The following is a 13,950-nucleotide window of genomic DNA, read 5'->3' as shown; positions in this document are numbered from 1 at the left end:
CCTACACAAGCCATCAAGCAATCAGCAATTAGAGGAGGAGCCTCTGCATTATAATAACCATGATGGGACTGCCAGCTCTGGAGCCTCTCTCTACATGGAATCTGTATACTACTTTTACTTCCAAACAACTTACTCAGCTAACAAAAACAAAAACAAAGCAACTGCCTTCAAATTTCTGGAAATTAACCCAGGTAACCATTATTATAACTCCCTAGGCACTGGTGTTACCCACAGCAAAGCCAGTGGGAAACTAATAGTACCTGGCTCAGTTGGTGAACACCCACATCAATGCACATGCCAAGGCTGAGCCCCAGAGCCTTCTGCTCTTACTTGGTTGTTTGACTCAAGGCTAGCACTTTACCACTGGAGCCCACACCTCCACCTCTCCAAATTAGTGATTTGTAGTCAACTAAAAGCAAGAAGCGGCTGGGAATATGGCCTAGTGGCAAGAGTGCTTGCCTCCTACACATGAAACTCTCGGTTTGATTCCCCACCACGTATATGGAAAACGGCCAGAAGGGGCGCTGTGGCTCAGGTGGCAGAGTGCTAGCCTTGAGCTGGAAGAAGCCAGGGACGGTGCTCAGGCCCTGAGTCCAAGGCCCAGGACTGGCCAAAATAAATAAATAAATAAATAAATAAATAAATAAATAAATAAATAAATAAATAAATAAATAAAAGCAAGAAGCAAGCTGGGTGCCGGTGGCTCACATCTGTAATCCTAGCTACTCAGGAGGCTGAGATCCTAAGGATCTTGGTTTGGAGCTTGGGCAGACAAATCCAAGACTCTTACCCTGCAAATAACCAGCAAAAAAAAAGGTCAGAAGTAAAAGTGTGGTTCAAGTGGTAGAGAACCAGACATGAATAAAAAAGCCAAATGAGAGCTCAAGGCCTAGAGTTCAAGCCTCAGTAGTAACACACACACACACACACACACACACACACACACACACACACATACAGATGAACATTCAGTCATGTACCATAAAATGACATTTCAACCAGCGATGAACATCATAGACTCCAGCTGGTTATTGTTAAGTAACACAACACCATATTGGGTAAGATTCCAGTTTCCCAGTATCCTTGACAAATTGGAAGACATGACAACAGTATCTGCACACACTTACATGACTGTCATCTGGTCCTTCAGTCACCAGTGTCTTCAGACAGAGACTATGACCATGCTTTGTCAATAGTCTCTGCTACTTCCTCTTCTATCCACTGTCATTTGTCATTCCACACTGAATGGGCACTACTTCTTTCTTTCTTTCTTTCTTTCTTTCTTTCTTTCTTTCTTTCTTTCTTTCTTTCTTTTTCTTTCTTTCTTTCTTTCTTCTTTCCTCCTTTCTTTCCTTCCTTCCCTTCCCTATCCTTCCCTTCTTCCTCCCTCCCTCCCTCCCTCCCTCCCTCTCTTTCTTTCTCTTTGCTTAATGTTGGGGCTTGTACTCAGGGCCTGGGCACGGTCCCTTCACTTCATTTATTTTTTTGCTCAAGGCTACCATTTTACCACTTGGGCCACACTTTTACTTCTGGCTTGTTACTGGTTAACGAACTGGAGATGAGGGGAACATGGACTTTTCTTTCAGGCCTAGCTTCCAACAAGGATCCCAGAGCTCAGCCTCCTAAGTAACTAAGAGGTTTCCAGTAGGAAAGACACCCAGCTTCTAGCTCACCTTCGTTGTCTGGTCTCTGTGGCTCCTACATTTTCGACCTCTTAGTCTGAACACTGTGTTGAGTGTGTGCGCATGCGGGCAGATAGAAAACAGTCATACTCAAGTGACAAGAAGTGCTTGAAACCAGAGCTAAGTTAGGAAGCACAAAACACGGGGTGCCTGGCAGGGAGCCAGAAGTAATGTGGGGTACAGGGCAGCCGAGAGGGGAACAAAAGTCCATGCTGCGGGTAACCAGGCCCTTCCGCCTGAGCTGGTCACTTCTGCCTTTGGAGATGGTTTCGCAATGGCCGAGTGTGTGATCATGGCCTGAGCACAGTGATGTAGAGGCGGGAGCCGGATGAGGATGGACTAGGCTGTGGGCTCCCCCACTCACTCCCACCAGCACCCAGAGAAGTCAGGTTGGAGTGCCACAGGCTGGGTGCTCACGTAACAGCCGTACCTGGCGCTTGCCATCATGGTGGGTGAGTAGCGGCCTCTGGGCGTGGTGCCCACGTGGGGACACGGTGAAGGAGGAGACCAGGTCTGGGATCTGAGGGAATAAGGAAGCCACTGACCCTCCCATGGGGGTCTTGGTCTAGACCACAGTGCTGACAGCAGACTCACTGGGTTCTTCTTGGTGGGTGGGAACTACGGGCAGAGGGAGAGGTTTGTGAGGCTGAGTTTCCTCCTCTGAGAAGATCTGGGTTTGGGATTCTGTATTCATGTGGAAAGAGAACAATTCCGAAGCTTTCTCATCCCGCACATCTGGGATGCCTGAAACTGGAGCTACGGTGGGGACCTGAGACCTTCGCTTCTTTATGCTGATTGGAGGAGGTGGGAGAGGACACAAGTGGCTTGAACCCTGGGCTCTAGAATGAAACAAGACATTCATCAAGCCTCCCGGTGGCCCTCCTAGGTGGTGAGAGTCCCCAGGGGCTGGGCAGGTCCAACTACGGTTCCATCTCCAGTCCATCTGGCCCAGGACCACAGCAAACGCCAGCCCGGGAAACCTACCTGAGTGAGAAGATCACCATCCCAGAGGCCGAACCGGTGGGAAAGCTGGATACTTGGGGAGCTAGCAGGGTTGACAGGATCCTTTGGGATCTCATAAGTTGAGGGAGGGGGACCTTGTGTGACCATGACAAGCCCTTTCCCTTGCAGAAGTGACACAACAGCTCCTTGCTACTCAGACTCTACTTAGGTAGAATACTCTGTATACTCTGTACATAGCTGGAAGCGAGCAAATGGTTTTCCTAACAAATCTCAGCTCTCCTGTGAAGAGAAAGGGCTCGGGGTGAATTGGGATTAGCATTTTAAGATGGCTTTAGCAGTCAGACACTGGTGGCTCATGCCTAGAATCCTCGCTTGTTAAGAGACTGAGATCTAAGAATCACAGTTCAAAGTCAGCCCGGGGAAAACATTCCTATGAGACTTTTTTTTTGCCAATTCTGGGCCTTGAACTCAGGGTCTGAGCACTGTCCCTGGTTTCTTTTTGCTCAAGGCAAGCACTTGAGCCACAGTGCCACTTTCGGCTCTTTCTGTTTATGTGGTGCTAAGGAATCAAACCCAGGGCTTCATGCATACTAGGCAAGCACTCTACCACTAAGCCACATTCCCAGCCTGTTTTTTTGATGTTTAATCAGAGACAAGAGTCTCATAAAGGGGCTAGGAATATGGTTTAGCAGTAGAGTGATTACCTAGCACGGATGAAGCCCTGGGTTCCATTTCCAGCAACACATATATAGAAAATGGCCAGAAGTATCACTGTGGCTCAAGTCTTGAGCAAACAGAAGCCAGGGACAGTGCTCAGGCCCTGAGTTCAAGCCTCAGGACTGACAAAAACAACAAAAATAAGACACATCAAAAAGCCAGAAGAAGAGCTGTGGCTTAAGTGATAGAGTGATAGGCTTGAGCAACAAACTAAATCCCAGTGCTGGGAACGTGGCTTAGTGGTAGAGCGCTTGCCTAGCATGCATGAAGCTCTGGGTTCGATTCCTCAGTACCACATACACAGAAAAATCTGGAAGTGGCACTGTGGTTCAGGGGATAGAGCATTAGCCTTGAACAAAAAGGGGCTCAGGGACAGTGCCCAGTCCCTGAGTTCAAGCCCCAGGACTGGCAAAACAAAACAAAAACAAAAAAACCTCAAGGACAATACCTAGGCCCTGAGTATAAGCCCTAGTACCAGCATGTGCACGCATGTGTACACACACACACACACACACACACACACACACACACACACACACTGGCGAGGACATGATCTGGATTTGGACCCCATAGAAACAGCTTTGTGATCTGAGAAGGGGCTGGAAAGGGAGAACCTAAGCATCTTGCCCCCACCCCCTGACCCCCGCCCCCAAACCTGCTCTTAAGGCCCTGTGGACCCCTGAGCCCAGCCTAGGAGAGGCGGCTTTGCTGAGTGGGAACCATGACAGAGGCAGATCCAGAAGCTGACCCACCATGACTCAGCGCACCACCACGCCATGACCCAGCAAGCCCGTGCTTCCTCTACCCCCGGGAGGCACTCCTGGGTGGGGACAGCCCAGGGCAGGCTCTGGGGGGCAGGGCCGGCTGACACCCCCCCTCCCCCCCCTTTGTACCCCCAGGGCACATTCAGCCTTCGGAAGCTGTGGGCCTTCACGGGACCTGGCTTCCTCATGAGCATTGCTTTCCTGGACCCCGGGAACATCGAGTCGGACCTCCAGGCTGGCGCTGTGGCTGGATTCAAAGTGCTGAGCTGGGAAGGAAGGGGGAGCTCAGTTGAAGAGGGTGGAGACCCCCAATTTGTTCTGTGTCCTTGGGGGTAGCTACAGGGATGGCTCCAATAGGCCAGAAAAGGGCCCCAGCCAAAGGGAGGGGCCGGTTGTCCACTCCACCCTCCCATCCTCTCCCCATGGAGGTGGCCTTGCTTTTGGGGGGCCATGTTGGATGGGCCTCCCTGGCTGACCGCCTTCTGGGCCTCTTCGCAGCTGCTCTGGGTACTGCTCTGGGCCACCGTGCTGGGCTTGCTCTGCCAGCGACTGGCTGCCCGGCTAGGCGTGGTGACAGGCAAGGACTTGGGCGAGGTCTGCCATCTCTACTACCCCAAGGTGAGCGGGGAGTGTGGCCTTGGGCAGGAAGCCTGGGCTCCTGTGAACCAAGAAATGCATCACCTCAGCTGGGCTCCCCAAGTCCGGCTGACAGATGAAAAGATGGACTCAAGCTACTAGGATGACTAGGATTACTAAACTGGGAAGGGCAGAGGAGGACATTGCAGAGGGGAGGCTATGGCAGGAGGAGTGAGAGTTCAAGGTCAGCCTGGGCTTCAGAGTGAGTTCAAGGCTATCCTAGCCTGTGTAGTGCAACTATCTCAAAACCCAAAAGCCAGCTGCTGGTGGCTCACTCCCGCAATCCTAGCTACTCAAGAGGCTGAGGTTTGAGGACCAAGACTGGAAGCCAGGCCAGGCAGACAAATCTGAGAGACTTTTATCTCCAATTACTCACCTAAAAGCCAGATGTTGGGGCTGGGAATTTGGCCTCATGGTAGCGTGATTGCCTAGCACACATGAAGCCCTGGGTTCAATTCTTTAGTACCAAATAAACAGAAAAAGCCTGAAATGGCGCTGTGGTTCAAGTGGTAGAGTGCTAGCCTTTTCCTTCCTTCCTTCCTTCCTTCCTTCCTTCCTTCTTTCCTCCCTCCTTCTCTCCCTCCTTCTCTCCCTCTCTTTTTGCCAGTCCAAGGGCTTGAACTCAGGGCCTGGGAGCTGTTCCTGAAAGCCTTTGCTCAAGGCTAGCACTCTACCACTTGAACCACAGAGCCATAGGAATCGAACTCAGGGCTTCACGCATGCTAGGCAAGCACTCCACAACTAAGCCACATTCCTACCCAGAGTGTTAGCCTTGAGCAAAAGCAGCACAGGGACAGTGCCCAAGGCCCTGAGTTCAAGCCCCAGGACTGGCAAACAAAAAAAGCCAGACATGGAGGTGTGGCTTAAGTGGTAGAACATCATCAGCATGGAGTGAAGAAGCTCAGCAAGAGTGACAACTTCTGAGTTCAAGTCCCAGTACCAGCACTAGCAGATACACAAGGGAAGGAGGGAAGGAGGGAGAGAAGCAATGAACAGAGACAAACTGGAGGGAAAAATTAAACTCTAGGGAAGTGACTTGCTCATGGCACAAACAGGAAGCTGTCAGCTTAGGGATGGTCACAGCAGGGCCAGACCCTGGGGACTTGGCTGCCCAGCCAGGAACACAGAAATCACAGCACAAGATTTTTTTTTTTCCCAGAGGGATTTAATGTGAGAATTCAGCCATTTGACCTGTGGAAGGGCTGATGAAAGAGCAAGGGCAGAAGATGTCAACAAATCTTAGAAAGCTGCTCCACCCCTCACTGGGCCAGGAGATCCTTTGCTGCTGAGCTTCTAGAAGCATTTCAGCCACTGCTTCAATGGTGGCAAGGATCAGGCTGGGCCCTTCGGTGCTGCAGCCCTTTGCTCTAGCATCTTTTTGGCTACAGGCCAGCAGTTTGGGAATCAACTTTCAGGTGCCTGAATACCACATGGTGTTCTCGCTCACTGGCTACCTACTTGCACTCCCAAATCTCTGAATCAGCCCCTTTTCTTTGGCTACAACAGAATGTCTGGTGCTAGGTAGTTTGTAAGGAAGTTTAAGCTACGGATGTATCTCAGAGATAGAGCCCTTGCCTAGCGTATGCAAGGGTTCAACTCCTAGCATAGGAAGGAAGGAAGGAGGGAAGGAGGGAAGAAGGGAAGAAGGGAAGGAAGGGAGGGAGGGAAGGGGGAAAAAAAAGTAGTTTAATTAGCTCGAAGTTCAGCATTTCCAGAGGTCCAAAAGCATAGTTCTAACCCCTGCTTGGCTTGTAAAGGTCCCACCCTTGCCAACCTCTCCATACTGGGACCATGCTTCCCGCCCATAGGCAAAGGCTTCCCCCCTAAGGGATGCTACAGACCACAGCCATCTCCCATTAAGCACTTCTTGCAAAACCAAGCTGGAAGTCAGCTGCAGATGGCAGATGGCAGAATCCTGCAAATGCATTCTGTAGGCTTCTAGCCCCGAAGCACCATGCAGAGTGTGGGAAGCTGGGCCTAGGGTGAAGCAACCGCCAAATCACCGGCCCACTTGTAAGGAAGCAATCACCACGGGTCCACTTGTAAGGAAGCACCGTCTCCCCCCCCCCCCACCCCCCGTCACCCCCCAGGTGCCCCGCATTCTGCTCTGGCTGACCATTGAGCTGGCCATTGTGGGCTCAGACATGCAGGAGGTCATCGGCACCGCGATCGCATTGAACCTGCTCTCAGCTGGACGGTACTGCCCCCCCCCCCCGGGGAGGGGGGCACCCGCTTAGTCTGGGGCTAGGGATAGCTCCTACCTCTTCCTCTTCCTTCTAAGATGAAGCTGCTGCTCTTTCCCAGAAGGAGAGGTGGCTTGGGTTAAAGCCACCTGGATTGGAATCACACCGCTGGCTTTGCTCTTTCTGGAATGTTAATGCCATTTTCATTTTCAGCATCCCTCCTTCCCCCTCCCCCTGGGGCCCCAGCTCACACCAGTCTTCCCTCTGGGTGCTGGTGTTCAGCCGAGGCTGACTGGGGGCCACTGTGGTTTCAGAATCCCGCTCTGGGGTGGCGTCCTCATCACCATCGTGGACACGTTCTTCTTCCTCTTTCTGGATAACTATGGTAAGGAGATGCCCCCCCCCTCCCCCCTCCCCCAGCTAAAGCGAGGGCTGGGCTTCTGGGGAAAAAGTACTGCCCAGCCTTTGGGACCGTGGTGAAGCTTCTGGAAGGTCATATAGGTGAAGCTCTTGGCTGGATGCCTGGAACCAAAGGCTCCAAACATTAGCCCTTCGTAACTGTTTACATGGCAGGTTTTTGACTTGTCTCGATTGTTCTACTCCTTGGCCCTGCCTTTAGGGTTGCGGAAGCTGGAAGCTTTCTTTGGACTTCTCATCACCATCATGGCCTTGACCTTCGGCTATGAGGTTGGGATCGGGGTTGCGGCTGGGATGGGGGTGCCTGCTGAGGGGTATGGGCTGCTTTAGCTTTCGTGGGTTGATCTGGTTCCTCCCCGCAGTATGTCGTAGCCCGTCCTGCACAGGGAGCGCTCCTTCGCGGTCTGTGGGTGCCCTCCTGCCCGAGCTGTGGTCAGCCCGAGCTTCTGCAAGCCGTGGGCATTGTTGGTGCCATCATTATGCCCCACAACATCTACCTGCATTCAGCCTTGGTTAAGGTGAGCCCAGGAGAAGGGAGGGAGAGATGTCCCCTCCCTTGCAGCGGGGCTGACCTAGCCTCCAAGAGGGAGACCTGCCCCTTGGCTCCTTTTAAAATGTAGGTAGGAAATGAATCCCTACCTATTCAAACTATAATGATGGCACGTATGCTACCTGCTAGGAGCTGGGGGTTCATATGTTGCTACTGAAAACAGTCAAGGCCCCTCCCCTGCTAGAACTTGCATTCTAGCTGGGGGGAAGGGAGGGATTGTGGATTATAAAAGGTACTGTCAAGGAGCTAAAAACTGATGTGGACATGGCAAAGCTACTGGAAGCAGAGAGAATGACAAGTACAAAGGCCCCGAGGCAGGAACAAATCAGGCATGTTTGAGGATACAGCATAGCCAATGAGAGAGAGCTTGTCAGGGGCTGAGTTAAAGGGACCCCAAAAGCCTGTGTTCCTTCATTACACAATTGGTCACTCTAGACCAGGGCTCAAGGGCAAAGACATAGAAAAGAATTGGCTTGCTGAGTCACGGTGGCTCACGCCTGTAATTCTAGCTACTCAGGAGGCTGAGATCTGAGGATCATGGTTTGTTTGGTTTTGGGGTGGTTTTTTTTTTTTTTGCCAGTCCTGGGGCTTGAACTCAGGGCCCGAGCACTGTCCCTGGCTTCTTTTTGCTCAAGGCTAGCACTCTACCACTTGAGCCACAGCACCACTTCTGGCTTTTTTCTATATATGTGGTGCTGAGGAATCGAACCCAGGGCTTATATATATATATACGAGGCAAGCACTTTACCACTAGGCCATATTCCCAGCCCAGAGGATCATGGTTTGAAGCCAGCTGAGGCAGAAAAGTCCCCAGGAGACTCCTCTCTCCAATTAACCACTCAAACACCAGAGGTGGAGCTGTGGCTCAAAGTGGTAGAGTGCCAGCCTTGAGCAAAAAAAGCTCGGGGGCAGAGCGCAGGCCCTGAGTTCAAATCCCACAATCGACAAAAAAAAAAAAAAGGCTTACCAGAGTCTGAACCACGCTGCCTCTTGAGAAACTTTAGAAGGAACTGGGCTGGGCGGCAGTACAGCTGACGCCTGTAATCCTGGCTACTCAGGAGGCTGAAACCCGCGGACTGCGCTCTGAAGCCAGGGTAGGCAGACAAACCTGTGAGACTCTCATCTCCAATTAGCCCGGGAAAACGCCACAAGTGGAGGTGCAGCTCGAGGGGTAGAGTGGGAGAGACAAGGTCCTGAGTTCAAGGACTGGTGCATGTGCAAGGACGCACACACGCACAGAAACTGGGGGGTTTGGGAGGGAATGTGGATAGAAGTGTGAGTGCAGGGACACTGTAGGTGCCTCTCTGAAGGAGGGTGGCACTTCCATCACTGTCTGACCTTCATAGACTCGCGCTATAGACCGAGCTCAGCGGGGACGCATCCGGGAAGCCAACATGTACTTCCTGATTGAGGCCTCCATCGCCCTGTCGGTCTCCTTCATCATCAACCTCTTCGTCATGGCTGTCTTTGGGCAGGCCTTCTACCAGAAAACCAACCAGGATGCGGTGAGGCACCCTCGCCACCCCCACGCTCCCAGCTTTGCTGGGGACCCCAGGCCAGGCTGTGCAGCATCACCAGCGGAGTCTGCACCGGAGGGCTAATGAGGGATTGCAAACCCTTGGCTTCAAGGCCAGGGGGCTAATGGGCTGAGAGGCTTGGTGAAGTGTGCGGAAGACGCGGCTCTGGGGGCATCAGAATAGTCTGTGGCAACATCAGCTCTCTCTCTCTCTCTCTCTCTCTCTCTCTCTCTCTCTCTCTCTCTCTCTCTCTCTCTCTCTCTCTCTCTCTCTCCAGTCCTGGGGCTTGAACTCAGGGCATGAGCACTGTCCCGGTTTGTTTGTTTTTTTTTTTGGTCAAGGCAAACACTCTACCACTTGAGCCACAGCACCACTTGTGGCCTTTTCTGTTTATGTGGTGCTGAGGAATCGAACCCAGTGCGTGCTAGGCAAGCACTCTACCACCAAGCCACATTCCCAGCCCAACACCAGCTCTTATGTTCTAAGACAGGCTGGAAACGGAGTTGCCAGGTGAATTCTTCTCCACTTTAAGTGTGGCCACAAATCATGGCCCGTGCCTATAATCCCACATAGTCAAGAGGCCGAGATCTGAGAACAGCAGTTTGAAGCCAGATGGGCAGAAAAGTCTGAGATTCTGATCACCCATTCATCACGAAAAAAGATGGAAGTGCTGTGGTTCAAGTGCTAAGAGCGCCAGCCTTGGGCCAAAAAATAAAAAGCCAAATGAGAGTGTAAGGTCCTGAGTTCAAGCCCCAGAACTGGCACTGAGAAGAACAAAAAAAGAAAGAGAGAGAGAGAGGGAGGGAGGGAGGGAGGAAGGGAGGGAGGGAGGGAGGGAGGGAGGGAGGGAGGGAGGCAGGAAGGAAGGAAGGAAGGAAGGAAGGAAGGAAGGAAGGAAGGAAGGAAGGAAGGAAGGAAGGAAGGAAGGAAGGAAGGAAGGAAGGAAGGAAGGGACTACTGGGCAAAGTGTGCCTTACCAGATTCAGCCTGCTGGCCACCAGGTCTGACCCAGGTCCAGCCTGAGTGTGCCTCTCATCTCCCCCCATATCGGCCCGCGGACTGCAGTTCGACATCTGCGCCAACAGCAGCCTGCGCGACTATGCCAAGATCTTCCCGAGGGACAACAGCACGGTGTCGGTGGACATTTACCAAGGGGTAAGCCCCCAGGGCAGGGGGCGTGGTCCCTCGGCGACACGCCCACCTCTGGGCGGGGCTCCGTCCTGACCACACCCTCGTCCCTCCAGGGCGTGATCCTGGGCTGCCTGTTCGGCCCCGCGGCTCTCTACATCTGGGCCGTGGGTCTCCTGGCCGCCGGGCAGAGCTCCACCATGACGGGCACGTACGCGGGACAGTTCGTCATGGAGGTGGGCACGAGAAGCCATGGGCGCAGGTCAACAGGCAGACTCCTGCCCCCCTCCCCCAATACGCGCCTTGCCCATCCCCAAATCAGCCCGTAGGGGGGCGGGGGCGGTGTGTTCCCATTAGCCCCACTTTACAGATGAGAACCTGGAGGCAGCTTTCCAGGTACGTGACAAGCAAGAGAGCCCCAAACTGGCTAATCTGGAGCCAGCGCTGGGGGAGGGGGGGGGATGGTGTTGAAAACTTTCTCCCATCCATCCCCTCTCCAGCTAGGGTCAGAGCTGCCCCCACTCCTGTCCTCCCAGGCATGAGATGGCCTGAGATGACCCAGACCCCCTGCAATGGAGTCCCCCCCGATCGATCCTGTCCCCGCCCCAGGGCTTCCTGAGGCTGCGCTGGTCCCGCTTTGCCCGGGTCCTGCTAACCCGCTCCTGTGCCATCCTGCCCACCGTGCTTGTGGCTGTCTTCCGAGACCTGAGGGACCTGTCCGGCCTAAACGACCTGCTCAACGTGCTGCAGAGCCTGCTGGTGAGACGCGGCAGCCTTCCCCAGTGGAGCCTGGGGGAGCGGGGCATCCAGGCCCGGCTCCATCCCAAACGCACCCGGCCCTGAAGGCTCACAGGCAGGCGAGATCCACAGCCACCTAACGAGTAGGAGTCGCCACCACCCTCTTCCTGTCCGCATGCGCATGTGCTTGAACTCAAAGCCTGGGCACTGCCCCTGCTCATCTTCACCCAAGGCTGGTGCTCTACCACTTGAGTCACACCTCCACTTTCAGCTCTTTTGCTGGTTAATTCTAAATAACAGTCTCTTGGATTTGTTTACCAGCCAGGCTGGCTTTGAACTGGGGTCCTCAGATCTAGGAATACAGGCCTGAGCCACTGGCCCCGGCCTCTCTATACTGTCTCCTGCTCAGAAAGCACCCAGAAGAGGAGACAGGCTCAGCGTGCTTACGGCTCTTGTGCCAAGGCTCACAGCCTTTCATGAAAAGGAGGGTCCCTCCCTTCTCCACCACCCCCTCTCTCCTCTCCCCAGCTTCCCTTTGCCGTGCTTCCCATCCTGACCTTCACCAGCATGCCTGCCATCATGCAGGAGTTTGCCAACGGCCTGTGAGTACCCCGCTCCCAAGCACTGGACTGCGCGTGCCACACGCCAGCCTCCCAGCCAGCCAGAGGGAGGAACTCCTGCCCTTATCTAGAGGAACAAGCCTGAGAGAGGCCAAGGGACGGACACTGGGTCATGCAGCTTTTGACTGTGGGGCTGGGGCCTGTTTCTAGAGCCTGAGCTCCCCCAGTGTCCAGGGCAGTTTCAAGTCCCTCCTCCAGACTCTTCTGCTCCCTGGAACCCCAAGCTAGGGCCTATGGGGAGCAGCCAGCCACCACAGAGACAGATGGAGGCTGGAGTTGGGCTCCTTGCTCCCAAGAGGGAGAAAGTGGGCAGGAAAACCATCTGAGCCAAGCCTCCCCCTTTCCCTGGCTGGGGGCTGGAGGGAGGGGGGGAGGGAAGAGGATGCAGGTGACCCAAGAGTAGTGAGCAAGTCAGTCCTGAGTCTCTCTCCTGTCCCCTAGGCTGAGCAAAGCTGTCACTTCCTGCATCATGGCTCTAGTCTGTGCCATCAACCTCTACTTTGTTGTCAGCTACCTGCCTAGTCTCCCACACCCTGCCTACTTCGGCCTTGTCGCTGTGCTGGCTGTAGCCTACCTGAGCCTTACTATCTACCTGGTACTGGGGGGGGGGGTTGTGTATGAAGTATGAATGAGTATGTGTGTGTGTGTGTGTGTGTGTGTGTGTGAGAGAGAGAGAGAGAGAGCGCGAGCACAAGCTGGGAGTGGGGAAGACAAAAGGAGAGCCTGAGCTTTCTCACAGTCCTCCACCACCACCACCAACCCCCTCCGCTCATGGTTGCCCCTTCTCCAGGCCTGGACCTGTTGCCTCGCCCATGGAGCTGCCTTGCTGAGCCACAGCTCACACCAGCACTTCCTATATGGGCTTCCTGAAGAGGAGCAAGAGGATAGGATGAGCCCCTCTGCAGGGAAGTAGAATGAGGGGCCTGCTAGACACCGAGGCAGCAAGACAAAGACTGACGTTTTTCTACTTGACACAAGTGTGTAACCTCCCGGCCTCAGTGCCCTCATCTGTAAAATGGGAATGACATGAAGTCGTCATGGATGTAACATATTTTAATACAATTTTAATACACTTGGGATTGACCCCTCATTCACAAGTACTTATTACAGGTGGATGCCTGTAATCCTAGTAACTCAGGATACCCAGACAGAATGGCAAAGCAAAGGTCCACCTGTACATAGCAAGATGCAGTTTCACAAGACAAGAACACGGAGCCCTTAGGAGGTGATCGGGCAGACCTTGGGGACACAGGCTCCTACTGGAACTTTTCACTGACCCATGCTTAGGAAATGTCAGCTCCCTTCTCTACCCAAGGGCTGGGAAGGAAACCCCACAAAGCTCAACATCTAAAATAGCAAGTAGTCTGGTTTGCTCCTACCCTCAGCGGTTTCTCCAGTGCCTGCAAACCCATTTTCCAGGCAGGAAACCTGAGGTGCTCGCTCCTTTCCGGAGCCAGGTCATAAGAAGCCCAAGAGTCCGTGCCTCAAGGCCTAATTCTTTTGCCATCGCCAGGGACCCGGCGTCACTCCCACGCGGCACCATCAAGGTTCCCTCGGCTCTGACTCCCAGCTCCCCCTAGGGGCACGGACGGGTCCCAGCTCGGGCCCTCCCGCCCGGGCCTCACCGCTTTGGGCCGAGCTGGGGAGTAGGTGCCTGAGTCTCTCTCTCTCCTAGGGGCCCGCTGACTCCACCTCCACTGGGGGAGAGGGAGGGGTCAGCTGTGTGGGCGGGGAACCCCCATCACTACTGGGAGCGGCCGGGCACGCCTTCGCCCCTAGCACAGCCCGTACTTTACAGACGTTCCCTGAGCGGTTTCTAGGCTCCCCGAAGTCCCTCCTCCAGACTCTTCAGGTCCCTGGAACCCCAGGCTAGGACAGGCGGGGAGCAGCGGCGACGGGGTGTCGCCTAGCCCTTCCCCAGAGTTAAGGCTGGAGCAGGTGCGGTACTTGAAAGGAGCCTCGATTTCTCCCGGACCCAGCTGGGTTCGGCGCTCCGATTGGGGCGCTTGTTTATGAGAAGAATTTCCTCTTTCTT

The 13,950-nt window shown here is 53.9% G+C and overlaps 1 protein-coding gene across 1 annotated transcript; it reads left to right on the top strand.

Moving 5' to 3' along the window:
- The first annotated feature begins 1,734 nt into the window (after positions 1-1,734).
- Slc11a1 (solute carrier family 11 member 1) lies at positions 1,735-12,828 on the top strand. The gene is made up of 15 exons (XM_048345732.1): positions 1,735-2,134; positions 2,569-2,702; positions 4,262-4,384; positions 4,625-4,744; positions 6,853-6,959; positions 7,260-7,330; positions 7,565-7,632; positions 7,725-7,880; positions 9,259-9,417; positions 10,495-10,584; positions 10,674-10,793; positions 11,167-11,316; positions 11,824-11,897; positions 12,357-12,510; positions 12,706-12,828. The coding sequence occupies exons 1-15, from the start codon at positions 2,128-2,130 to the stop codon at positions 12,826-12,828; spliced, it is 1,656 nt and encodes a 551-aa protein (XP_048201689.1). The 5' UTR covers positions 1,735-2,127.
- The last annotated feature ends 1,122 nt before the right edge of the window (positions 12,829-13,950 follow it).

This window comes from Perognathus longimembris, chromosome 4 (assembly GCF_023159225.1).
Source record: "Perognathus longimembris pacificus isolate PPM17 chromosome 4, ASM2315922v1, whole genome shotgun sequence".
Lineage (NCBI taxonomy): Eukaryota > Metazoa > Chordata > Mammalia > Rodentia > Heteromyidae > Perognathus > Perognathus longimembris.
This window is presented reverse-complemented; position numbering and strand designations above follow the sequence as displayed.